The sequence below is a fragment of the Varanus komodoensis genome, unplaced genomic scaffold (assembly GCF_004798865.1).
Source record: "Varanus komodoensis strain SLA01 unplaced genomic scaffold, ASM479886v1 scaffold99, whole genome shotgun sequence".
Lineage (NCBI taxonomy): Eukaryota > Metazoa > Chordata > Lepidosauria > Squamata > Varanidae > Varanus > Varanus komodoensis.
The window spans coordinates 957,395-984,463 of NW_025336676.1; the positions used below are offsets into that span (position 1 = coordinate 957,395).

The 27,069-nt window shown below is 49.8% G+C and overlaps 1 protein-coding gene across 9 annotated transcripts in view; it reads right to left on the minus strand.

Moving 5' to 3' along the window:
- The window catches only part of RFX2 (regulatory factor X2), a 51,720-nt gene that overhangs the window by 4,234 nt on the left and 20,417 nt on the right, over positions 1 to 27,069 (minus strand). For 5 of the 9 annotated variants that reach the window (XM_044419048.1, XM_044419047.1, XM_044419051.1 and 2 more), the window contains 11 exons: positions 24,967 to 25,044; positions 17,964 to 18,043; positions 16,823 to 17,087; positions 12,258 to 12,439; positions 10,224 to 10,343; positions 4,670 to 4,785; positions 3,550 to 3,668; positions 2,874 to 2,986; positions 1,723 to 1,877; positions 483 to 580; positions 12 to 161 (listed from right to left, as the gene is read on the minus strand). In XM_044419048.1, coding sequence (XP_044274983.1) covers positions 12 to 161; positions 483 to 580; positions 1,723 to 1,877; positions 2,874 to 2,986; positions 3,550 to 3,668; positions 4,670 to 4,785; positions 10,224 to 10,343; positions 12,258 to 12,439; positions 16,823 to 17,087; positions 17,964 to 18,043; positions 24,967 to 24,999 — 1,431 coding nt within the window. In that variant the 5' untranslated portion in view covers positions 25,000 to 25,044. The remainder of the gene's footprint in view (positions 1 to 11; positions 162 to 482; positions 581 to 1,722; positions 1,878 to 2,873; positions 2,987 to 3,549; positions 3,669 to 4,669; positions 4,786 to 10,223; positions 10,344 to 12,257; positions 12,440 to 16,822; positions 17,088 to 17,963; positions 18,044 to 24,966; positions 25,045 to 27,069) is intronic. The other 4 variants (XM_044419050.1, XM_044419052.1, XM_044419045.1 and 1 more) reach the window with 3 other exon arrangements.

Sequence of the window (27,069 nt, forward strand, 5' to 3'; positions counted from 1 at the left end):
CCCTGGCCCACCTGGACATTGCTGAAGTCCACCCGGTTGAGGTCACTGAGCATCTGGTTGATCTGGGAGGTGTTCTGGAGGACAGCGCGGGCTGCCTGGGCCAGGTGGTTGAGGGATGTGTATCGGCGCAGTGTCTGGGCAAAGGCACTCACCACACCCACCTGGTTAGGCAGGGAGAGGAGAAAGACAGTGAGGCGGGCTCCTGGGTGGAGGGAGTTCAGAAGTGGGCACGTGTCTCTCCCCTCCGCTTGGTGATTGTGGCCGTGGGCTGCTTGTTTGTAGAACATGGCCAACAGTTGCAACCAAAGCACCCTACCTGCAAGGAGCTTCTAATCTGAATTTAGAAGCAGGCGGGGAGGGGGCTCTCTGCACTCGCAGATCTCCAGAGGGGGATGATGCCAGGCGTTGCCAACTGGATGCCCTCTGTGGGGAAGTTGGATTGCCATTCCCATGATCCCCAGCCCCCGCACCCCCCAGCAAACCTTGGTCTGGATGATCTGCTGGGGGAACTCGCTCATGGCGTTGACCAGCCAGCCTTCCAGGCTTTTGGCAAAGTTGCGGATGGCTTGCGTCAAGGTACCTGCCAGGGATTGAAAGTGACCTCATGCCAAGCCGGTCCAGTGACAAATGGGAAGGGTGCAGCAGAACTGTCCTGGGGGCAGCAGGAAAGGCCTACGACTCGCAGCTTGCTCAGGCTGGCCAGAGCCCTTTTCCTCCAGGCAGTTCCCACTCGCCCCCACAGCCCTCTTCCCTCCACGCTAGATCCTGGCAGCAGAAATGAGGCAGGCTTGCCTAAAGGGAGCTGATCTGATGGGCAGCCTTCCCGGTCCCTCCCCCACCCGCCCCCCGGACTGCTGGCTCCGCAACTCCCCACTCTGCTGGCTGCTGGTCCTCCTGGGAGGGCAGAGCAGGGCTGGAAGTCCAGGCACTTGTGAGGCACCCATGTGGGGGGCCGTAGGGGGCTCCGGCTCCATGTGGGTGCCGCCACTTCCTACTCTCTTCCTACCAAATGCCACTTGGTGGTGGGACATATAACTGACCCTCCAGACTGGATGTGTGCAGGCCCAGCCCTTGCCTGGTCACCGGCCCCACATCAAAAAAGAAAACTAAAACCAGGGATCCAAAGTTGGCCCTCTCCGGATCTGCGGCTCAAAAGTGGGGACTCAAATGCCGCACGTGCTGTGATTTTGCCCTCTCCATTGATCTGCATTGCCTTCCGGCTGCTTAAGATGCCAGCAACGCCTCTGCATGTGCCCATGACAGACCCAGATGCTGCCTCATATGTTCTGGGTGGCAGCCCAAGCGCCCAACCCTTTGCCCACTGGGCTTCGAGAAGGACGCTGCAACGGTGCATCGAGAGATGGCACGCAACCATCCCTCTTATGGGCTGCTGCCCTTTGGAACAGGAAGCAAAAAACCAAGGACCAGCTGTGGAGGTGGCCGACGTCTAGGCCCACACCCACCGGCTGCTGGGGTTCATGGGCGGGAGGGTGCCATCGCACTCCTGTCCTGTTTGTGTTGGCTTTTGAGGGAGTAGGTTGGCTGCTGAGTGAACAGCATGCCGGGCTGGGTGGAGCCCTGGTTTGATCCAGCACAGGTCTTCTAGTGAGATGCTGAGGACTAGGAACTTAATTAACATGGGGAAAGTGAGCGGGAGCCTGAAGAGAGCCTTGGGGAGAAAAGGGCGAGGGAAGCGGGGAGCTGTTTTCCCTGCCTACTCACTGGGAACGGGTCGGAGGACATCTGGGATGAGGATCTCCACGAGGGTCTGGCACAGGATGTGGTCGCAGCCCCGCATCCAAGCCATGATGGGGCCGCATTTGCACAGGGCGATCAGCTTGTGCCGAGGGAGGGCGACTTCGTGGGGCTCCTCGCGGCTGCAGGGTCAGGGGAGGTAACAGTGAGGTTGGTGGGACCCCACATCCTCCCTCCCAAAGCTCAGCATACAGGCACCCGTGGAAGAGAGGGGAGCAGCCTTCCCCCAACATGGAGCCCTCCAGAGATTCTGGGTGACACCGGCTACCAGCCCCTGGCCAGGTGGGAAAGGCGGGCAGAGTCTCTCCAGGGTCTCCTGCTGCCACAAGCACGTAAGTTCCAGCCCTCATGGAATCAGGCTGATTTGGAGAGTGATCCAACCTCAGTCCATCAAGCCATAGCCCCATGGTCGTGCTGGTGGGGGACAATGGGAGTTGTGACACATCTGAAAGGCGTGGCGTTGGGGGAAGGACACTTCAGGGGGCCCTCAGAGCAGAGCCAGCCTGGCTCCCTGTGGAGGGAGGCCTTGGACCGGGAACGGTGGGGCCAGCAGCGAGAAGGACCTGCAACCCATGAGTGGGCACTCATGCCATGTGGCTGCCTGGCCTGCTCACCATAGCCAGTCTCTCCACACCACTTCCCTGGCTTGTGTTCCTGCTGGCAGAAACCACCTGCCTGGTTGCCGCCAGAAATCTTCCCCTGCCTCAGCCTGACTGCAGGTTCACATTTCACAAAGGGGAAGAACTTTCAAACAGGTGCAAAAGGACACCATTATTTTTTCAAAGAACACCATTTTACAGAAAGTGAAATAATATTTCTTAACTGTCAGGACCACCAGGAAATGGTGGCAGAGGGAGAGCAGGAGGGACTTAGGGCTATTCTGCCAGCCCCAGCTCCTTTTTCCTCTTCTCTCTGCATCACTCTTCCCTCTTGTGTTATGTCTTTTTAGATTACAAGCATCTTTCTTTAAACAATTGTACACTGCTCAGATGGCAGTTAAATTTGAAATGAAGATTTTTTTGGTTGTGCTTGTTTGCTGGAGAATCTAATCTTCCTGGATGTGTCAGGTTCCAGCAAATTAAACTTTTGGGGATGTTCAGAGAGATGACTGGCTTTACCTGGAACCAACAGTGGCAGAGGCTTCACTGGAGCAGCTCTCTGAATTCCAGAAAGATTGCCAGAGCTTCTCAACATAGGAGAACTGGAGGCTCATCATGACTTCAATGTTTGCCTAAAGGAGAGAAGCAACATGTCAGGCTCACTAGAATCGCAAATGCCATGGCTTCGGGACACCAATCTGCATATGCTGATTTATATCAATATATGCAGCATAGACATAATTTCCCAGGAGGCAAATCAAGCCAATTCATTCGTTATCCAAAGATTCTCAATAAAATAAATTCTTCAGTTCACTTGTGCCACTCCAGATCACCTCAGCCCATGGAAAGACATTGCTTTCGAAAATGACACTTATTGCCCTGCAGGGGGGTATTTGGTGAATTTTGGTGGGGGGTGTTGGCAGCACATGCAAAGGAGAGGGTTAATTCACCCCATCTGCAATTGCCCATGAAAACCAGACCCTGTGCATCAATTATTCTCTGTTGTACCAGTGGACACTTGGAGCTTGGAATTCTCCAGCACCCCTGGGAACCGCAGATTTAGGGGCCCTGGGAGCTGTGGTCTGGCAGAGAAGGCCAATTCCCAGGCCAAGTCTCACGAAGACTGTTCTGAGTGCCATCTGCACTGGATTGTCTGGGAGCTCACAGGCAGAGGTGGCCACCACCTGAGAATCACCTCACAGTGTCGCCTGTAGAAGACTTGCAGGGTTTTGATGTCATTCACCTCCACTCCCTCCTGCAAAAGGACATCTTCCAGATCGAGGATGGGGAAGTCAGGAAGGATGCGGGTGGCATCTGCGGCACGAGGGAGAAACAGGACAATAAGGAAGCCAGCCAAGCCCTCAACAGCTGATGTTTGTCATGCCAAAGCAACAGGCTTGACAGTGGGCAACGGCTTCACAAAAGGAAAGAACAACACCCGGGTTAAGCCAAAAAATCCCTGAATACCCATTCCCCACCCCCACCCCCCAACTATGGAGTACTCTTACATCTGAACCTCTTGAAGAACACTAGAAAGTTGCCACTTCCCTTAGAAATGAAGTAAGATTCCAAACGTCATGATTCTGTATAATGCGCTGATATTAAATAGGAAGTTAGGTGGCTGCCCTGGATTGAATCTGACCATCAAACACAAGTGCCAGCAAGGACTGCTTGGCTTTCTTAGAGGGGCCTTTCCTAGCCTGCGCTGGAGAGACGCCGGGAATGGAACCTGGGATGTCCCACCTATGAAACGGGCTCTGCCAATCAGCTAACAGCTGAAACCAAGCCACATGGCGCACGGTCTCCTGGCAGGCAGAGCAGTTTCTCATGTGCAATTTTCTGTGGGTTGAAGGCATGAGCCCCAGCCTGGCATCTGAAGTATGGTTCAGGGCTGGGCAGGCCAGCACCGCTGTGGGACTGAGACGTTACTGATGCATGTTAAATGCATTACCTGCTTCCTGCTGCAGGCTGGTACAATCCTAGATAAGAGCCTTCGTCTACCTGTCCCCTTCCCAGCATTCCTGACCATTGGCCATGCTGGCTGGGGCTGATGGGAGGGCACCAAGGATGCAAAAATAGGAGAGCAAAAATATCAGGAGGACACCAAGAATGCAAAGCACCAACAAGCCCTTTAGGGACCCCAAAGGAGGTTGGCAGACACAAACACTGACGGCAGGGGAAGAAACCCAGCCGAAAGGAGGGGGGCGGAACGGAGAATCACGGAGGCAGCATGGCCAGTGGGGGTCTGGGACAGGAACACTCTGCAGTGCCACTTTCCTTGCATGCCGGTGTCCAGGGACCATCTTCCTCCTCACCTATGAACTGCTGGTGGTGCTGGCTCTGGGCAGTGATGGATTGCTCAGACATGATGTGGTGCCCGCCGTTCGACCCTCCCTCTGCAATGCCGTCCAGCTTCTGGGAAGGCCTGTACCTGCAGAGTGCAGGAAGGGGGAAGATGGCAGCCACTGCGGCATCCAGATGTTGCTTCTGGAAGACGCCGCCTCCGCGGGGAGGAACAAAACAAAACATAGAAAAACAAAAACATAAAGGGTGGCGGGGAGTGGGAAGATTTCCCAGAAAGGCAAGGCAGGACAGCTGAGCTTGGGTGCAAAGGGGGCTTTCTCCTCATGCCAGTCAGCCCTGTTGGCATTCGTCGCAGCTCCGCCAGGGTGAATGTCTTTCCCACCCCTCCCTTGCACATCTCATGGACAAGGCACTGAACTCGAAAAGAGCCGACAGAAAAAATAACAAGCTTGGGGTGCAATCATGTGTGTGTGATTGTATCGGGGGCAGGGGAATCTCGAACCCCCCTGCTCTGCAGCTTCCATCACCACGAGCCGAGCCGTCTTGGTCAGCGGCATAATGCCTTCAATGCAATAAATGGGTTCAAAGGCAGCAGGGCCACCTGGCCGCTTCTCAGAGGCGTGGCTGAAGAAGAGGCTGTCCCTTTGACTCGAGGTACACTCCTGCCTGCCCCGGCTGGGGCAGGGAGCACGCCTTCCCCACGCCAGTCCAGTGGGTGCCTCCAGGGGCTGCCATCAGCTTCGGCAGAGCTTCGGCTTCCGTGCTGGCGGTCCCCTTCCTTCCCATGCACACGCACAGCTGGACAACGCCTTTCCCCGCTGCCGACTTTCCACAGGCTGTGCCTCTCCTTTGCAGAGACTCCTCTTCCCAGGGGGGACAGATATGTAACATTCACCCTTAGACTCCTGCCTGCGTCCCCAGTCTGTGGGGGTTGAGCTCCCTTTCCACCCCCCGCATCTTGTTCGCCTAACGCTGTCCTCGGGCTGCTGCATCCCTCTCTGTCTCTATGCCATTGCCTCCTCTCTTCCCTCGCTATTCCTTTTATCTTGCCTGGGCCCCACCGTCCCCACCTCCCCAGGTGTTCTGTTCCTAGGGAAAGCACCTGCACACCTGGGTGATCTGAGCTGGGCTCCTGGCTTGCTCCCGAGTAGGAGATGGCAAGCCCCACTGACCCTTCACAGTGAGGTTAGGCAGGAAAAAAAGTCCTATGAATTCCAGCATACCCCAGCCACTTTTTCTGTCTTAAATATTCATTGGATTGAGATTTTATTGTATTTTGTGACTGCTGGTTCGGTTGCATTTTTTGGTTATGTCGCCCTCTCTAAGATAGGCTGGTAATTCCAATTAATGTCCTCATCTGTGGCAGCTTTTATTTTGAGCTTTACCACAGCTACCCAAGGTACTCCAGAGAGGGTGCATTGTGGAGTTGGAGTCCGGCACCACAGACAGAACCTATAAAGCTCAAAAAGCAGGCTGTGATAGCCTGCTGGCCTTCCCTTTCCCTAGAACACAAAGTTGATTCTTCAAAAAAGCAACAAGTCAACAACACACTAATGGTGTTCTTTCACACAGTTCTGAGCTTTCCCACACTCAGACACACACTGTATTCTGCACTGGCTCACGTGTACTTGGGAGGTTTTAGCCTCAAGAATGCTGGAGACAGCCAAACTAGCCCCGATCCCTTTTTACTTCTCAAAAGTAAAAAGTCGTGTCATCATGAATACACAAACACATGCTTACAAGGCTTCTAAGTGAAAGTTTGTGATTGCAGTTCATTTTCCCATCATCTGCTTCCTTCTCCTGGGTTGCAATGTTTATTGGTCATTGATTAGTGCTCTGATATTTTTAAAATAGGAGAAATGCATTTTAAAAATATTTTCTATTCTTTCAAAATTAAGCAATTTAAACAACCTCTTTCTAAATTTGCCCAAGTCAACCATTTTATTGAATGGGGCAGAGGGCTCTTGCAAACAACTTAAAACACCATCTGAAAATAGGAGATGCAAAAGGGATCTTCCCCTTCATGGATCACTGCCTTGCCGTGGCGAAGGGGCTTGTGTAGCTCAATGAAGCGATGAGCTATGCCATGCAGGGCCACCCAAGACAGACAGGACATAGCAGAGAGCGCTGACAAAACGTGATCCACTGGGGAAGGAAATGGCAACCCACTCCAGTACCCTTGCCATGAAAACCCCATGGACAGTACCAAAGGGCAAAACGATACGACGCCGGAAGATGAGCCCCTCAGGTCAGAAGGTGTCCAATATGCTACTGGGGAAGAGCAGAGGGCTAGTACTAGTAGCGCCAGAAAGAGTGAAGCAAATGGGTCAAAGCCAAAAGGACACTCAGTTGCAGATGCATCTGGTGGTGAAAGGAGAGTCCAATGCGGCAAAGATCTATACTCCATAGGAACCTGGAATGTAAGACCCATGAATCAAGGCAAGCTGGATGTGGTCAAACAAGAGATGACAAGACTGGACATCGACATCTTAGGAGTCAGTGAACTAAAATGGACAGGAATGGGTGAATTTAATTCAGATGACCATCGGGTATACTAATGTGGGCAAGAATCCCTCAGAAGAAATGGAGTAGCCTTCATAGTCAATAAAAGAGTAGGAAAAGCAGTACTGGGATACAATCTCCAAAGTGACAGAATGATCTCAGTTCAAATCCAAAACAAACCATTCAACATCACAGTAGTCCAAGTCTATGCCCCAACCACTGGTGATGAAGAGGCTGAAGTTGACCACTTCTTTTGAAGGCCTACAACACCTTCTAGAATTAACACCCAAAAATGATGTCCTTATCATCATGAGGGATTGGAATGCTAAAGTAGGAAGCCAAAAGATAACCGGAATAACAGGCAAGTTTGGCCTTGGAGTACAAAATGAAGCAGGGCACAGGCTGGAAGAATTTTGTCAAGAGAATACGATGGTCATAGCAAACTCTCTCTTCCAACAACCCAAGAGATGACAGAAATCAGATTGACTATGTGCTCTGCAGCCAAAGATGGAGAAGCTCTATACAGTCAGTAAAAACTAGACCAGGAGCTGACTGTGGCTCAGATCATGAGCTTCTTGTTGCAAAATTCAGGCTTAAATTGAAGAAGGTAGGGAAAAGCACTAGGCCACTCAGGTATGACCTAAAGCATATTCCTGATGAATATACAGTAGAGGTGACAAATAAATTTAAGGAACTAGATCTGATAGAGTGCCTGAAGAACTAAGGAGGGAGGTTTGCAACATTGTACAAAAGGTAGCAACCAAAACCATACCAAAGAAAAAGAAATGCAAGAAAGCAAAATGGCTGCCTGAGGAAGCTTTACAAATAGCTGAGGAAAGAAGGGAAGCGAAAGGCAAGGGAGAAAGGAAAAGATACAAACAATTGAATGCAGAATTCCAGAGAATAGCTAGAAGAGATCAGAATGCCTTCTTAAATGAACAGAGGAAAGAAAGAGAAGAAAACAATAGAATAGGGAGGACCTGAGATCTCTTCAAGAAAATTGGAGATATCAAGGAAACAATTCATGCAAAGATGGGCATGATAAAGGATCAAAATGGCAGGGACCTAACAGAGGCAGAAGAGATTAAGAAGAGTTGGCAAGATTACACAGAAGAACTATACAAGAAAGAGCTTAATGTCCCTGATAACCACGATGGGGTGGTCACTGACCTCGAGCCAGACATTCTGGAATGTGAAGTCAAATGGGCCTTAGGAAGTCTGAGCAACAACAAAGCTATTGGAGGTGACAGTATTCTAGCTGAGCTATTCAAAATCTTAAAAGACGATGCAGTAAAAGTGCTACACTCAACATGCCAGCAAATTTGGAAAACTCAGCAGTGGCCGCAGCATTGGAAAAGGTCAGTTTACATTCTAATCCCAAAGAAGGGCAATGCCAAAAAAAGTTCAAACTACTGCACCATTGCAGTCATTTCACATGCTAGCAAAGTTATGCTCAAAATCCTACAAGCTAGGCTCCAGCAGTATGTGGACCAAGAACTACCAGAAGAACAGGCAGGATTTCGAAGGGGGAGAGGAACTAGAGATCAAATTGCCAACATACGCTGGATCATGGAGAAAGCTAGGGAGTTCCAGAAAAACATCTACTTCAGCTTCACTGACTATGCTAAAGCCTTTGATTGTGTGGATCACAACAAATTGTGGCAAGCCCTTAAAGAGATGGGAGTACCAGATCATCTTATGTGGCTCTTGAGAAACCTGTATGGCTGTCAAGAAGCAACTGCACACGAAACCACTGATTGGTTCAAAATTGAGAAAGGACTTTGGCAAGGCTGTATACTGTCGCCCTGCGTATTTAACTTACATGCAGAGCACATCATGAGAAAGGAGGGGCTGGATGAATCACCAGCTGGAATTAAGATTGCTGGGAGAAATATCAACAACCTCAGATATGCAGATGATACCACTCTCGTGGCAGAAAGTGAAAAGGAACTAAAGAGCCTCTCGATGCGGGTGAAGGAGGAGAGTGCAAAAGTTGGCTTGAAACTCAACATTAAGAAAACTAAGATCATGGCGTCCAGTCCTCTCACTTCCTGGCAAATAGACAGGGAAGAAATGGAGGTAGTGACAGATTTTATTTTCCTGGGCTCCAAGATCACCGCAGACAGGGACTGCAGCCAAGAAATTAAAAGACCCTTGCTCCTGGGGAGGAAAGCTATGGCAAATCTAGACAGTATACTAAAAAACAGAGACATCACCCTGCCAACAAAAGTGCGTATAGTCAAGGCTATGGTTTTCCCAGTTGCAATGTATGGCGGTGAGAGCTGGTCCATAAGGAAGGCTGAGTGCCAAAGGAGTGAGGCCTTTGAATTGTGGTGCTGGAGGAGACTCCTGCAAGTCCCTTGGACCGCAAGCCGATCAAACCAGTCAGTCCTAGAGGAGATCAACCCTGACTGCTCTTGAGAAGGCCAGATCCTGAAGATGAAGCTCAAATACTTTAGCCACCTAATGAGAAGGAAGGACTCCCTGGAGAAGAGCCTGATGCTGGGAACAATTGCGGGCAAAGGAAGAAGGGTGTGGCAGAGGATGAGGTGGCTGGATGGGGTCACTGAAGCAGTTGGTGTGAGCTTAAGTGGACTCTGGGGGATGGTGGAGGACAGGAAGGCCTGGAGGAATGTTGTCCATGGGGTGGCGATGGGTCGGACATGACTTCGCGATTAACAACAACAAGAGGGGTTTGGTGAACATAGCTCCTTCATGGTCAGCTGTAATATTTGCATATGTTCAGCAGAGACCTAAGGTACAAACTGATGCCCTTTCAGACAAGAGAAGAGAAATGGCTTACATCTTTCTGTGTGGCCCAGACTGTTCTGCATTGAAGGATGCACAGGAGTTTGCCCTTAGGATGCTAAACTCTCAGGAAGGGGAGTGGAGAACAACACCCAAATATGCAGCTACCAGCCTGCCGTGGGTCCTCCTCTCCTTGGGCTTCTGAGCTTTGGATGAGTGCGGCTGCATTGCCACGAGGACGAGTGTGGACTCTCTTTTAATTTCACTGGCAATGGGTGCATGCAAGCTTCTGCACCCCACGCTCTGGGAGCCTACCTTTGTTTCTGGTGGATGGGCTGCTGCCTCACAGCCATATATTGGGCATCTTCCTGTAAGCGGTTGAGTGGGGAGTCTGGCTTGAGACGGATCCCGTAGTAATGGTACTTCGAATTTCCCCTTCAGGTTAAAGAAAAGATTAATGTTCAGCAACAAGAACAAGAAACTCTCATACCGCTAGGATTATCACTCTACATCAGAAGGAAGCAGAAGCAGACGAGGGGCTGGTTTGCTCACGGTGCTAGGCAATGGTTTATGCAACACGTCGTTTGCCTTTTTTGCTTTTATTCTTGTACTTACGTCCTGCCGTTTCTCCTCCAGGGCAGCACTCATGGTCCCCCTTCTCTCCACTGCACTTTCACAACAACTCTATGAGGAAGGTGCAGATGAAAGTAGGGGATTGGCCCAAAGGCATCCAGGGAGCTTCACGGCTGCGCTGAGACACAGCGTTTCCAACACACTACGTGCCGCACCTCTGCCGTCCCCAGGGGTTGCCTGGCAGTTGGCCGAACAGACCGCGGCTCGTCTTCTCCAGCCGTGGGTTGTTTGGCTTCCCGGCTCCATTGCCTGCTCTCCCAGCGCCTCCAATGCTGTTGCAGAGCAGCAGCACCAGTCCACAAGCAGCTACTTGCGCCTGTGCTTTTTCCACGCTCGCCTGCCACCCCTGTAGCCTGGCAAGCAACCCGTGAACAATCCACATTGGCTCGGGTTCACATGTAAAACAACACATGGTTTCAACAACCCAGAAGCAAACAATGGGTTCTTTTTCTGGGTTGTTCACTGTTAACAAAACCATGGCTTGCTAGCACGACTGAGTCTGCCCATCACGGCAACCCCAACGTCCAGTGGTCCACAGGCTGAACAAGTAATGGGTGAGCGACGGGTGCAAGCAAGGCCTCAAGGGCAGCCCTTGCACAGAGTCGTACCTTGGCACATCCGGCGGGATCTCTTCACCGGAGGAGCCACTCCAGCATTTCAGACCTGAGTGCCTTTCCCAGCTTGCCCAGCCCTGGACCAGGCCTTCCGCATGCAGAGCAACGGCGATTCATCTTCCCCTTAGAAGTCACTGACCCGGATAGGCGGAGGCTTTCTGGGATTGGAGACCGCTGCACCCTGCAGGGTTCTTGGGCAGCCTCCCCGCCAACCCTGCAGGCGCTTACCCTGCACCGAGGGTGGTCAGTGACTCTGTCCAGGGAGCTGCTCACCCACTGCAGATTTTATTCCGAGCTTTGAGGGGCTATCCAGGGCATTCTGCCGTGGAGAACGCCTTTGGGGGACAGCGTTCGGCACTGTGGACATCACTCGTAAAACTCAGGATAAAAGCTGTGCCGGATTAGCAGCCCCACAGGCCTCGGCATCCTGGCCGCCTGTGCTGGTTGCTCATCTTCCTTTTCCCACAGTGGCACTACCCCGGCTCCTGCTGTGACTGCCCCGATGCCGTGTGTGCACGCACAGCCCAACCTCTGTAGCAGCCCGGGGATGGAGGCCACCTGTGCTCTGCCATGCAGAGAGAGGGGAAAGGGCTACCAGTGGGAGCCCCTGTGGCATGCCACGGCGGCAAAGGGGAGCTGAACATCATGCAAGGGGTGTGCTTCGGAAGGCACCGGGCTGTGGATTGGCTGGAGAAGGCAAAGAGGCTCCACCACGGGGCCAGAGCCAGCTGCCATGCGACTGGAAAGCCATGGTAGCCCAGGAGAGGAACGGCCCTTTCCAGGGAGCTCCAGCTGGCACAGTGGCAGCACGCAGGTCAAGCCCTTCACTGCGGAGCGGGTCTTGCAACTCGTTTCTCCAGGCTTTGGATGTGCTATGGCTCCGTAAGGCATGGAAGTTTTAAAGCACGCTCTTCATGCTTAACTGTGCATTCTTTCGAGCCATCTGGAGTTGCTTTCCTTCTGTCTGTTGTGCTACTTTGCCGTTGCTAGTTTCGCTGTGAGGATGGCGAACACTCCTTATCTAGATTGCCACCAGATGCATGGTGCGCATCCGTAACACATGCATAGAGAAACGTGCCCTCCCCAAAAGAGAAATGCAAACCTCGTGCCCAGCCGGCGCGTCCGCAGCCCCATGAAGACAGAACGGATCAGCTTCCCGAAGGAGGCAGCGTTCACCGGGTCCAGTTTGTGTTCCTGGCAGTGGCGCAAGTAATGGTTGTACAGGGAGCTCCGGGGCAGGCTGACCCCCTCAGCTGTCTCATAGTTGTCCAGCAGCCACTGGAGCTGGGTGCAAAAAGAGGGGGTGGGGAAGGAAAACTCAAGAGCCAGGCGCAACGCTGCAGGCACCCACTCTGGGGATGAAGCTTGTGCTCTGGGCACTGCCGGGCACAAATAGGTCTGGGGACAGGGCCAGAAGACACAAATCTGTGAGACATTTGTATGGGTTATCACACTCCCGTGTGCACACACACACATAAGCTGAGATGCTGTGGGTGAAAAAGGCAGGGAATTAAACTTCTTCTCAGGAAGGCTCCCAGTATGATTAATACTTCAGTTAAACTGTCCCAGATGAAGCCAAATCAGCAGCAACACTTCAATTATGATTAATCTGCAAATTCCACCACCTGCCTGGAAACCTACAACAAAAGCTTCCATTAACCACAACTGGAAGTATTTTTGTGGAGTAGATTGCCATGTACAGGAAGGATTTTCTGAGATGGACACGCTCCCAAGTGTCTGGAGGGGAGAGTTTGTCCTTCTCTGCCCTGCTTTAATTCTCCCCACCCCTGATGTCGATCATCACCTGCATGGCCCCTGTACCCCAGGGCAGGGGGGGGGGGCACTACATGGGAAGCTGCAGAACTGCATCTGTTGGGCCTCTTCCCACTGTATGTTTTTGGTGAACACCTTTGGTGGACCCAGCAAACTACTTCATACCAAGCCTCGGTCCGTAGAGCTCACTCTTCTTGGAGAGAGTCAGATGTTCCCGACTTGGCACTGGCCTCCAGATGCTGTGGACTCCAAGTCTCATCAGCCCCAGAGAGCAGGACCAACTGTCAGAAATCCCAGGAATTCCAGGCCAAGACATTGGGAAGACAAAAAGTTCGGGAAGGCTCAGATCCATTGACTGACAGGTTGGCCAGAATTCTGCTCTTACCCACACAAATATATAGATGCACAGTCCTCATGATTCTGAATAAAAGGCTGGTTAAAGCAGCTGCCTGATCCTTCAGAATTCTCTGTGTTAAACAGTTTCCAGTTTGGGTTACTTTGAAATGGGGTTGACTGTGCTTAGGTTTGCAGGCTGAAGGGCGATGGTTGTTCTGGTGAGTGACAGATATGAGGGGTTTGTTGCTGCTCTGGGCCATTATGCACACAGCACTGAGGGACTGTGGAGGAAGGAGGTTTATGCACTGTACAAGTACAAATGAATTAGCACATTGGTTTGCCTAGTCTGGTCCCCACTGACATTCTGCGCCTCTCCAGGGCTTTCTTGGCCTTTCCTGGCGATGCTGGAGATTAAGCCCAGGGCTGCACGAAGTGGGGGCTCCACCCTGGCTGCAAAGCCCAGAGAGTCTGTTTAAATTCCCCTCCTGCCACCTCCTAGGGCTGAATGGAACCAGCGGGGGACAAATCTGCAGCACACTCTCTCAGCACAAGGAAAGGGCCTTGTCCGCTCGCCACTGTTCTCTCTGGCCAAAGCAGAAGGAAGCTGCTTACGTTCTTCTTCCAATCAGCCCTTATCTGGAATCATGAGGACTGGGCCCTTAGTTTATTTTTAGGGGTAAAGTGGTGTATCAGTGGGAGTGCATGCCCTTTGCATGTGGAAGTTGCCAGGTTTCACCCACAGCGTCTCTGGCAAAGGCAAGCCTCCCAAACCTGGAGCCCTCTGCATGCTGTGGACTTGCCCAGCCAGGAATACATGAGGAGGGCACCAGGTTGTGGAAGGCTGCTCTCACTTCCAGAGGTGGCTATTTGGTTCTCGTCAGCATGAGGCATTTCACAGTTCCTTCTTTCCATTGGATGCTCCCCGCCCACTGCCTTCCCCACTGCTGCCCTGGGAAGAAACCAGAGAACCGGCCAAGCGCTTTGCGTAGGACGAGCGGCGCAAGGCCAGTGCAGAATGCAAGTGGGGTGGGCAAGGCAAGGCAAGGCAAGGCAAGGCAAGGCAAGGCAAGGCAAGGGAAGCAGCAGTGCCCCGATGTCACTGAGGCAGGGAAGGCTGCAGGCACATTCCCAGTGGAAGCGGGAGACCGGGAGCAAAGCTGCTGGTTTTGAGCATGCTTGTCCGCACGTGTTTCAGGATACCACCCACTCTGCACATGCATGGTCCTGGGTCCAGGACCGGGCATCTCCAGAGAGCCCCATCTGAACACCTCAAGAGATGCTGCCAGCCCATGTCAGCAAACTGGGGGGGGGGGGGGGGCTGAATTGGTTTGTAGGATCTGGTTCACTGGGACTGCACCTCCAATGACAGCAGCCCCACCCATCCCCTCCCAGCCTGCCTCCCTCAACTGCCCTGAATGGGGTCACAAAGGGCCCCTTGCCATGCCCTGCCCTGCTCCAAAGGTTAGCTTGGTCTCTCCAGCGCAGTGCCCACAGCCCCCAAGGTGCCCATGGACACCTCTCTTCACACCCACCTGTTTCCTGGCCCTCCTGCTTTTCCTTTTACGTACGTTGTTTAAAAATATGTGTTATTCTTAATTGTGTCTGGCAAGCTGTGAAGTGAAATGCTGCCTTGGGCACCACTGGCATTTGGGCCCAAGGGAGAGTTTCACACACGGATGCTCGGGTCTCACTCTGCCTCCTCCTTTGGGCCTTGGCAAGTCATGTTTCTCTGAGTCTCGGCAGCCTGCTCTCTGGGACCAGGCCACCCTGGCAGCCATTTTAGGAATGGGCACGCCCTGCACCCACAGAAGCCCTTTTGTGAGAGCGTCCAAGGCATTCTTGAAAGCTCCAGATGTCCCAACCAGCCCCATGGCTGAGGTGCCTCGAAGAGAAAACATTTCACGGGCTGCCATGAGAGCAAAGGAGTGCCAGCACCATGAATGCTCCTGCCACGAGGCACTTCAGGGTCTTGGTTGGCCACTCGTGCTGCAGCCCAGCTGTGTGATCCAGAGTGGCGCGCAAAGCCCAGGAACAAGGCATGGAGGCCGTGGGGGAAAACAGGCAGAAACTTACATGGCTGCCAGCAAACTGCCTTTGTGTGATGTTATGCCTTCAGTTTTTTGGAGGTTTTCAATCACCATTTCAAGCTAAAGAAAGGGCAGCAGGCTAGAGCAAGAGAGAAGAGCAGAGCAGAGCAGAGCAGAGCAGAGCAGAGCAGAGCAGAGCAGAGAAGAGGTGACGGGACGGGACGGGACGGGACGGGACGGGACGGGAATCAACAACTCCAAAACAGTCCAGGACTTGCTAATGCTACTGATTTATGCCCGACTAGTGGTTAAGCTCTTCCCGCACACGGGTGAAGTGAAGCACTTGGCTCAAGAGAGCAGCAAGAAGGAAAGTGTCTGTGAAGGGAAGGGGCAGAGCAGCAGGGAGAGAAGCAGCACGCAGAGTAAGGCTGTTTGGCGTGGCAAAAGGGGGAGAAGTTGCAGGAAAGAAAGGAACCACTTCTGCGTCCCGCCTCACACTGCAAACCACTGTGTTGCTTTCCCTCGCTGACCATGAGGTGCCTTAGAAAGGGCAGGGCAGTGCCTGTGACAGTCTCGGGCAGTTAGGGAGAGAAGCCCCAAAGCCAACATGGGGGATTTTCCCATATTTCTGCAGCCCTTTCTTCCTCCCACTAATGCTCTCTGGAATGTCTCCTGACTGCATGCTCCTTCCCCAGGTGATTTAGTAATTGCTACATTTATACTCCACCATTTTCCTCTTGCAAGGAACCAAAGGCAGGTCACATGGCCCTCTTCCTCCCCATTTTACCCTCACAACCACCTCGTGAAGTATGTTAAGAGTCAGCGACTGGCCCAAAGTCACCCAGTGGACTTTGCAGCCATTGGAGAAATAGCATGCTGGTCTCCAGGACCCCGGTCCGACAACACTCTGGCCACAGTGCCGACACATTCATGCATGCTTCTCAAAAGCACTGGTAGCCCTAAGCCCCACAGCAACTGTGGTCCCCCAGAAATGGCCAGGTGCTGTGCAGAGCTGCCCAGTTGCAGGGTCCCCACTGTAAGGAACGCAGCTCGCCCCCCTCGCCTTCCCAGGACCTCACCCAGTGTTTGAGTGCAGCCTCGCATTTACGTCTTGGCTATGTGCCTTTTTTGGTTTGTTTTTCACCAGTTTACCTTGAGAGAAACACATGACTGAACAGGCCTCCTTGTGGAGCAGGCACTCTTAATGTCCCATATGGGCCCACCAACCCCCCACAAAGCCTGCTTAGAATGAGGGCTGCCTCTGCCCCCAAAACCTTTGGCCTGCCAACACGTGGGCCAAACGTCTGCAGAGCTGCCTTGTCCTCGCAAGAAGCTGGGGCCAGTTGCCTTCTCTCTGCCAGCCCGGCAGAGAGAAGCCCTCCTGCTCTGCAGCTCTCTGAACCAAGCCCTCCCGCTCTGCAGCTTCGGAAAGATTGGGGCAATAAATAAAAGCTCTGCGCAGGAGCCTTGCCACCAGGAAGCGAGCAAACTCACGTGAGGCGCCCTGAAGGAACTGCCTGCCTGGACCTACCGTGGCCGGGGAGGAGCGTGAGGGGTGCGCAAGGGTGTGGCTGGCATTCTCCATCCCGCTGTGGATGAGGTAGGTGCCGGAGCCGGAGACGAGTTGGCTGCCTGCGAGGTCCATTGCGATGCCCACCATGCCATGGGGGGGGATGGCCGTGGGGGATGAGCCCTCTGGGCTCACCTGGGAGCTGTCCCCTTGAGGCTCGAAGTAGGAGGAGGTGCTGCTGGGGGCGTAGATCTGGGCTTCGGTACTGTATGAGTAGGTGGCACCTCTGCCAAACGTGTGGGAAGGGGGTGGGAGGAGAAAGAAGTGGCAGAGTTAGAACTTGAATGAGCCAAAACCCCTTTCGAGGAAGCCTACTAAAATCGCAGGGGCCACTTGGAGGGTCAGTGTGTATAAGCAGAACTGAGGACACTCATATCTGGGCAGCAGAACCTCCTGTAGCCTGGGGGTCTCTTTCTAGTGGAGAGAAGTTCGCAGGGACTGCTCTTGCATGCCTCCAACCAGCCTGCTGCAGCTTCAAGCTCCTGCTGCCAGTCCACCACCTCAGCAGAGGCATATGGGGTGACTGATCAGTAGTTGTGAGGGAGAAGTGAAGCCAGAATGGCACCCTTTGCCGGTGGATGAGACTATTTATATCAAGCTTTTTCACAGGGCTGCACCAGTTGGGGGTATTTTTGCAACCCTCTCAGCAAGGGTGGGAACGGCCCGGGCCTTTTGCCCAAGACCAGCAGGTGGCTTTCAGTCTTCTCTGCGTTTTCCTCCATTCTAAAAGGTCAAAATGGGCCTCCTAAGTTGGAGTTCATGGCAGTTCACACCACCACCTTTGGCAAATTTTGTATTCAAATTTCAGAGGAGGCAAAATCAATTCCTCACTCCATGTGCACTCTGTACCCGCTCACCTCAGAAGACTGGAGAGTGTTTGGGTTTCTCAGTCTGGTCTTCACACAGGAGAATATTCTTGGGGGTGGGGGCTGCTTGGGGCATGGGGTGGTTGTGGCAGAATGGAAGGGGTTAATCCCTCCCACCCCACTACAATCCCTCATAAAATGTGTCCCCCTGCATAGCTGCTTCTGGCAGCCAGAGCTGAACCAGACTCTGGCCTGCTGCCACAAGGCACCAAGACTGGCGGGGAGGGGGCACTCACATGGCTTCATTGGTATAGACGGTTTCTCCCCCCTCCACATACTGAACTTGAGCTGGGTAGACGTGATGTACTGTTTGCACCTGCAGAGGATGTAGAGATCAAGATATTTACTTGAGGCTTTAATCTACATCTGGCAGAGCCATGTGCAATGGAAGGAGAGCCGAGAAATATAAAAAGACAGAAACGGAATATTTGAAACAGAAGAACAACAACAACAGCATCAAAAAAAAGTCATGGCTTCCTGAAATGAAGAAGTTTCCAGAAAGTGCTAGGAGCTGCTCAAGGTGGGTTTTTGCTTGGCTTCTAGAGGCAAGGAGTGCCTCAGAAATAGGGCCACCACTCCGAAGGCCCTTCTCCCAGGGGCGTTTAATTTTGGGCTATAGGTCCATATGGAACCACCATGAGAATTTGATCGAATGACCACACTGAGCAGGCAGGTTAAAAAAGGAGGACACTTCCTCAAGTGTGTGTATGTGTGTGTGTGTGAGAGAGAGAGAGAAGGAAACACTCAAGAGGTGATACAGTCCAAAATGGCACTGTCCCTGCACCTCTGCCTTTCAGAAGAAGGTGCACGAGAAAGATGTGTCAAAAAACAAGCGCTTTGAGACTTCCTTCCTCTTTTTCATCTTGAAGAACTTTAAATATAATCCTCAGCTTTTTATCATTTCAAATAAAAGCATTCAATTGCCTGTGCCACTCCTGGAGAATTTTTTCTGGTTTAGAAATTGGTATCTTCTGAAATAAAAAAATCAATTTGGCTAGCACATTCAATTTGGTCTATTTGTGTAGATCTTTTTGAATCTTCATCCATGTTATAGTTATTTTGAAATAATGTGTGATTATATCCTGTTATGCTTATCTCTAAATATTTGACCAGATTTGAAGTTATTTCACATCCTAAAGTCTTTTTTATACTTCTGATTTCATTGCAATATAATTTTCATTGTCTTCTTATTGATCTTACAGCCTCAGTAAAATGCAAATTTACCTAATTTAAAGCTATATTATTACACAGCTGGCCTGGTTTGGATTTTTGACTGGATTATAAATGTTAATGGTAGGTTAGTGAAGCTAGATATAGCAGTTCCTGAAGAAGGAAAACAATTATTTATGGGCCAAAGAGTCAGTTAAAAAGGCCTTGACATTAAACAATAATTATGTACTAAGGGTGGCTTAATAAAAATTTGGTCTTCTATAAGATGAAGAATTAGTCTTCTGATTTCTCCTTTGATGTCCATGGTTGAAGCATGTGGAAAGTATTTAAGGAAAAACAATGATCTTATAACCTATGGGGATATGACTGATCAACAAGGACAAGGTAAGCCTTGGCAACAACTAAAAGATGAAGGGAAAAATATAGAATGGTTTGATTATTACCAACTGGTTTCAAGATTGAAAAAGGAGATCCAGTCAGGGAAAGGCACTGCAAGAGACCTGACAGAATCTGAAAAGCTGATTATGCAAAAAAGGAACATTTGATTGGAAGATTTTGCAAGCAATTACTCCAAATTGACACTGAAAATCAGCAAGTTAAGACATGCAAGATAATTTGGATGTAGAACCTTGGAGAAATATCCTGCCAATGGGAAGCTTTATAGAAGAAAGACATTAAATTCACAGCCAATCAGGCACTAAGTGAAAATTGGTGTAAGATCTTTTTTGCCGATATATTACCTTGAAAGATATAGAAAAATAGACAAGAATTATAACGGAAAATGTTACAAATGTAAAAAGTAGATGGGACTACTCTACCAGGTGTGATAGACTTGTGATAAAATTAAAAGATTTTGGAAGTTGAAACATGCAGAAATACAAAAAACCTTTAACATTAAATTCTCTATGAGTCCTAAGATCTTGGAGCCCAGGAAAATAAAATCTGTCACTACCTCCATTTCTTCCCCATCTATTTGCCAAGAAGTGAGAGGACTGGACGCCATGATCTTAGTTATCTTAATGTTGAGTTTCAAGCCCACTTTTGCGCTCTCCTCCTTCACCGATTCAAGAGGCTCTTTAGTTCCTCTTCACTTTCTGGAGTTAAAGTGGTATCATCTGCATCTGAGGTTGCTAATATTTCTCCCGGCAATCTTAATTCCAACTGGTGATTCATCCAGCCCCACCTTTCTCATGATGTGCTCTGCATATAAGTTAAATAGGCAGGGCGACAGTATACAGCCTTGCCGAACTCCTTTCTCAATTTTGAACCAATCAGTGGTTCCATGTCCAGTTCTCACTGTTGCTTCTTGACCCACATATAGGTTTTTCAAGAGACATATAAGATGGTCTGGTACTCCCATCTCTTTAAGAACTTGCCACAATATGTTGTGATTCACACAATCAAAAGCATTAGTGTAGTCAATGAAGCGGAAGTAGATGTTTTTCTGGAACTCCCTAGCTTTCTCCATGATCCCGTGTATGTTGGCAATTTGATCTCTAGTTCCTCTGCCTCTTCGAAACCCTGCCTGTACTTCTGGTAGTTCTCGGTCCACATACTGCTGGAGCCTAGCTTGAAGGATTTTGCGCATAACTTTCCTAGCGTGTGAAATGAGTGCAATGATGCGGTAGTTTGAACATTCTTTGGCATTGCCCTTCTTTGGGATCGGAATGTAAACTGACCTTTTCCAATGCTGCAGCCACTGCTGAGTTTTCCAAGTTTGCTGGCATATTGAGTGTAGCACTTTTACTGCATCGCCTTTTAGGATTTTGAACAGTTCAGCAGGAATACTGTCGACTCCACTAGCTTTGTTGTTGCTCAGACTTCCTAAGGCCCATTTGACTTCACATTCCAGAATGTCTGGCTCGAGGTCAGTGACCACCCCATCGTGGTTATCAGGGACATTAAGCTCTTTCTTGTATAGTTCTTCTGTGTAATCGTGCCAACTCTTCTTAATCTCTTCTGCCTCTGTTAGGTCCCTGCCATTTTGGTCCTTTATCATGCCCATCTTTGCACGAAATATTCCCTTCATATCCCCAATTTTCTTGAAGAGATCTCTAGTCTTTCCTATTCTATTGTTTTCTTCTATTTCTTTACACTGTTCATTTAAGAAGGCATTCTGATCTCTTCTAGCTATTCTCCGGAATTCTGCATTCAATTGTTTGTATCTTTTCCTTTCTCCCTTGCCTTTCGCTTCCCTTCTTTCCTCAGCTATTTGTAAAGCTTCCTCAGGCAGCCATTTTGCTTTCTTGCATTTCTTTTTCTTTGGGATGGTTTTAGTTGCTACCTCTTGTACAATGTTGCGAACCTCCGTCTATAGTTCTTCAGGCACTCTATCAGATCTATTTCCTTAAATCTGTCACCTGTACTATCAGGGATATGCTTTAGGTCATACCTGAGTGGCCTAGTGCTTTTCCTGACTTTCTTCAGTTTAAGCCTATATTTTGCAACCAGAAGCTCATGATCTGAGCCACAGTCAGCTCCTGGTCTAGTTTTTACTGACTGTATAGAGCTTCTCCATCTTTGGCTGCAGAGCACATAGTCAATCTGATTTCTGTCATCTCTTGGGTTGTTGGAAGAGAGAGTTTGCTATGACCATCGTATTCTCTTGACAAAATTCTTCCAGCCTGTGCCCTGCTTCATTTTGTACTCCAAGGCCAAACTTGCCTGTTATTCCGGTTATCTTTTGGCTTCCTACTTTAGCATTCCAATCCCCCATGATGATAAGGACATCATTTATTGGTGTTAATTCTGGAAGGAGTTGTAGGCCTTCATAGAACCGGTCGGCTTCAGTCTCTTCAGCATCACTAGCTGGGGCATAGACTTGGGCTACTGTGATGTTGAATGGTTTGCCTTGAGATTTGAACTGAGATCATTCTGTCATTTTGGAGATTGTATCCCAGTTCTGCTTTTCCTACTCTTTTATTGACTATGAAGTCTACTCCATTTCTTCTGAGGGATTCTTGCCTGCAGTAGTATACCCGATGGTCGTCTGAATTAAATTCACCCATTCCTGTCCGTTTTAGTTCGCCGATTTCCAAGATGTTGATGTTCAGTCTTGTCATGTCTTGTTTGACCACATCCAGCTTGCCTTGATTCAAGGATCTTACATTCCAGGTTCCTATGGAGTGTAGATCTTTGCAGCATCGGACTCTCCTTTCACCACCAGATGCATCCACAACTGAGTGTCCTTTCGGCTTTGACCCAGTTGCTTCACTCTTTCTGGCGCTCCTAGTACTAGCCCTCTGCTCTTCCCCAGTAGCATATTGGACACCTTCCGACCTGAGGGGCTCATCTTCCGGCGTCATATCGTTTTGCCCTTTAGTACTGTCCATGGGGTTTTCATGGCAAGGGTACTGGAGTGGGTTGCCCTTTCCTTCCCCAGTGGATCACGTTTTGTCAGCGCTCTCTGCTATGACCTGTCTGTCGTGGGTGCCCCTGCACCACATAGCTCATAGCTTCATTATAAGCCCCTTTGCCACGGCAAGGCAGTGATCCATGAAGGGGCCAGTATAATTAATATGATGTAAAAGGAAGCTCATTAAAATATTGCTGCTGATTTATAACTGATTCAATGTGATTGGAAAATTGTAGGTTTAGAGAACTATAATTATTTTTTTTGCAAACTACAGTAAAGTACTCACTGGCAGAAAGACAGAAATTAGAGTGGGGATGCAAGTAAGGGTAAGCAGCCTTGGGTGGATCTGTGAATCCGTGAGGCCTTCCTGCCGGACCTTTGTTCAGTGGTGTGTTTGCATGTGCAGGACTCAGCTTTTCACTGGCAAGAAGGTGGTTGTGAAATGGGAAGGAAGAACTACAAAGTACAAGCCCTCAAGTAAATGCAAAAGAAGTGTGAATTCTGGTTCACAGGGAAGGGGAAGGAGTCAGTGTGCCACACCTGAAAGCCCTGCCTCAAGGACTGTGATCCCCACAGTCCCAATTGGAGGAATGTCCCCAAAGCTTCCTTTTGGGGAAATGGGGACCATGAATCTGTGTGCGTCTCCTGCCCTGAAAAGTGGTAAATATGGCTTTGGGGGTGCGACCTGGTGAATGTGATCTGCTGCTATGGCAAGAGAGAAGACCGTAATTTGTTTACATATCAGTGTGGCTTTAAAAATAGGGAGTGTGTGATGGAAGTATTTTGAATGCCTGCAGCTGGCAGTGACACTGCATGGGGCTTGCTACCCCCCCTACCCTAAATGGCTGTCACAATCCTATTCATGTTTATTTAAAAAAAGAGTCTTCTTTTCTATCTAAGCTCATACAGGAGCCTGCCCTGCAAGCTGCAGAAAAATTTGGATCAGGTATATGTGAAAGGAAAGCTGCAAAGCCCTGATGATCCCAGTATCCCAGTAAGATGATCATGTTTTATACCAGGCTAAGAAAGATTCAACATGATCTATTGGTCACCATGTCCATCCGCCTGCCAGCATAAATCTGCTCCATCCAGAGCCCAATAAAATGTTAGGCTAACATGTGGACAGATCTCTGATGCATGAGGAAGAGACCTTAGTTCCAGTTTGCTGCTTCTTAGGTAGAACTAGAGCAGCAACACAGGTGACAGCTGGCACGGGATCCACATGCACTCGCTTAAGCCAAGAAAGCATTCAGGACAAGAGAAACCAGAGAAAATGTCCCAGCTCTGGACGGAAGAGTGGATCCTATGTGTGGGAGTTGATGGAGCCAAAGCACCCACATCTGGTCAGGGTGCTACCAGAGGGACAGAGAGACTGGCTAACTCAAACATGGGCATGTTGTGCCGCAGTGGAGAACGTGGCCTTTGGGTGCAGAGTGGTGGGGAGAGGAGAAGTGCATGCAGGCACAAGAAAGCTTTTTGAACGCCCGTTTGAAGTCAACATTTCAAATTCAAGAGCCTGGATAGACATGATGCATGACAGCGATTAACCCCAGCAACGAAATGAAATGGACTGAGATCTCCACTCCTCAAAGAAGAAAAAAACAAACAGCTTTTGAAGCCCATGACCCACAGTGGCGTCCATTTGAAGACAGATCCCCTTACTTTGCATTTTTAAATTGTATTAGCTGGGATTTCAGTCTGTTGCTGCTTTGAGTGGGTGAGATGTTTTCTCATTTAGCAGCAGGGCAACCCAACAGGATCTTGGGAGATTAGACACTGTGACTGATCCTCTGGCAATTTTCAGAATCTGTGTGATGGGCAGGCCGCTGCTGGGCAAGGTTTTTCTCCACCCGCTGAAGGAAGCTCCAAAACCCCAGAACCAGGTCAGGATACAGCAAGCTCGGCAGCATGTTCACTCTGAGCAGGCAGTAAAGGGCATCTGATTTATACATTAGATGGAAGAGTATGCATGTATTTGGTGTGGCTGGGATTACAGCTCAATATCAGGTTCTTGTGGGTTTGGCCATACTGGCCGGAGTTTAGAGCTATTTTATGAGTCAATGCAATTTGTTTCAACCCTCTACTGCATGCATTGGGAACTCCAAACAGGCACCGGAGCTTAAATACGAAGGACAGGCTATGGGCTGGCAGGGATTAGGGGTCAAAGCCAGCACTCTGGGGGTATCTAGAGGGCCTCCTTGTTCCTTTCTCTTGACTACGGATAGTCTCCTGGATTTTGTGCTGGTTTTTTCCCATTGAAAATTCACCACGCTTACTTTACTTTTTCTAGGCCCCGTCTAGTAAACCCCTACAGACTGAACTTAAAACTTAATAGGTTTTGTGTTCAAAACAGTGTTTTGAAATAAATTAGTAACTGCAGCAAGTTTGTGACCTTAAGGGAGATGTGGGGAGAGAGAGTTCATGCCCCTTCAATTTACAAATGGTTCCATATTTGGTTCTGCAAAGGCAATCTCTGCTCACAGCAGGCAGCCAGCCAGAAGCGCTTTATGGACAAGCATGTGCTCCATCTGGCAGTTCAAAATGCAATCAGTGGTGTTTTAAAGAACTCCTCCAAATTTAAATGCCAAAAAGTGTGGTTTTCAAATCTAGATCTGAGGAATGATCATTCCCAATGGTGCAAAAGATCCGTCTTCCTTGCTCTGAAGATGAGCTAAGCTGGGAGCTGCCTGGGCTCCATATGACCCAGACTTTACCTGATGCACTCTGGGGGCAGAGAGCTGTTGCATCGGCGTCCCCTTGGGAGTGGAGCCTGCTGCTTGGACCAAAACCCTCTGGAAGTGGGAACACAGAAACAAAAAGATGGGTCAGCCTGCTGACAGCTTTACCCTTACAAAAATATCTTTCAGATGACAGCACCCAAGATAAGATGAGCAGACATATGTAAAATCCCTGCCTAGGAAACATGCTGGAATCCCAGGGGTGATTAAATTACAAAAACCCAGAAACCTTTGCCTGTAAAACAAGCATGACTGCATGATCATGAGAGCCCCTCCAACTTAATTCTATCTTTCCCTGCCCACCCTCCTCCAAGGTAACTGACCTAAATTATCCTGTGCAAAGCAAGAAAGATTGAGTGAGACAGGAGCAGACAAAGGGGACATCTGCCCTATTTGAATGTCACTCAGATGTGAAAGGAAGCAGGGCCATGCCACCTGCCCTGCTGAAAGTCAACTACATTTTTCTTCTGCCCTCCCCATCCCTTTTCCTTGTGTGACATGACTTTTTCATTAGAAAGCTTGTTCTACTGTTTACCAACTGTATGTTGCTTAGGAAGATTTTTCCCTGAGAAGAAGCAGGATAAAATACTGATAACAAAGAAATATTTAGTTATTCTCCTTAGCACAAGATACGGGGTGAGTCTCAAGATGAACAAGATATAGATGACTTTCCAAGCACTGGCTCTTCTTAGGCATCCCGTCAAGCATAGCTTAGAACCCAAAGGTTTGGGCTGAACTTCCACAGATGAAACCATGGTTTGGAGCGCCTGCTCGCCATTCCTGTTTGTTAAATGGTGGAGGCCCCAAAGTTCTAGCAGCGGTGCAGGTTTGGGGACTACAATGCCACAGCCAGTGCGGTGTAGGAACTGGCACGCTGGACTGGGCCTCGGGAGACCTGGGCTCTAGTTCCCACTTGGCCAAGATGGTCACTGGGGGACGCTGGACCAGGCACAGACTCTCAGTCTCAACAGGGTCGTTGTGAGGATGAATGAGGAAGAGGACTGTGCAAGCTGCCATGGGTTCCTTGCTGGGACAAAAGGCAGGATCCAAACATAATGCATGAGTCAGTTGTGCCAAGCCCCAGCTCCTGCAGAACCGCGGCACTGACGCTGGGACGATCTCTGGGTGCCTGACAAAGAGGGTCATTGCCCTGAGGTACATCTGTTTGGCCTTTAAGGGAGGTACCACAAACCCCTTACTTGTTTGGCCTCCAAAAGGTGAATACGGCTGCTACCCCTTTGGAGTTCCTTGTTCTGGCTTCCCAGCAAATAGAAAAACATGCTTTGTCCATCCAGACATTACACCAAAGCAAAGTTAAGCAGAATATTCCGTGATGCCCTAAATTATAGCAACTGTGCTGACCCAGACTGATGCTGTATCAATTGTGCTAGTGGAAGCAGACCTCTCCACCCCACGGGACCCCCTCTAGCCTCCTGACACAGAGCCAGGAGGCAATGCAGATGTGTCTTGTGGAAGGCAGGCCTTGCATCCACGCAAGCAATCCCAAAATGCAGCATTCACATAGCACTTTCAAGGTCCAAAGAAATCCCTACCTGTCATCTAAGCTGTTAAATTCCTCTGAGCACTGATTATGTCCTTGCTTTTTCCTGTTTTATTGCTATTATGTTCACCTTCTTGATGATTTCCCCAAAAAGCACTACAGAAATTGAATAATAATTCTGATAATAACCTTGTAAGGTAAGCCAATCTTATTAGCCCTATACTGCAGAGCATAGAATCATAGAATTGGAAGGGGGCCAAAAAGCCATCAAGTTCAACTCCCTGTTTGGTGCAGGATCCCAAGTACAAACATCCTTGATGAGGGCTGTCTTGAATCCTTCCAGGGAGCAGTCCATGGCCTTCAAGATCACTGGCCCCATTGCTGCATTGCTTGAACGGTCCAGAAGGTTTCCCTTGTGTAAAGCTGGGATTTGGCTTTGCAGAAGGTGACCCCAGGTTTCCTCTCTGTGAAGTCTTCTCTCCTCTAGGCAAAACACGCCCAGTTCTTTCAGTCTCCTCTCAGTAGGGCCTTGTTTCCAGACCCGATCATCTTTGTTGCCCTCCTCTGAAAATTTTCCA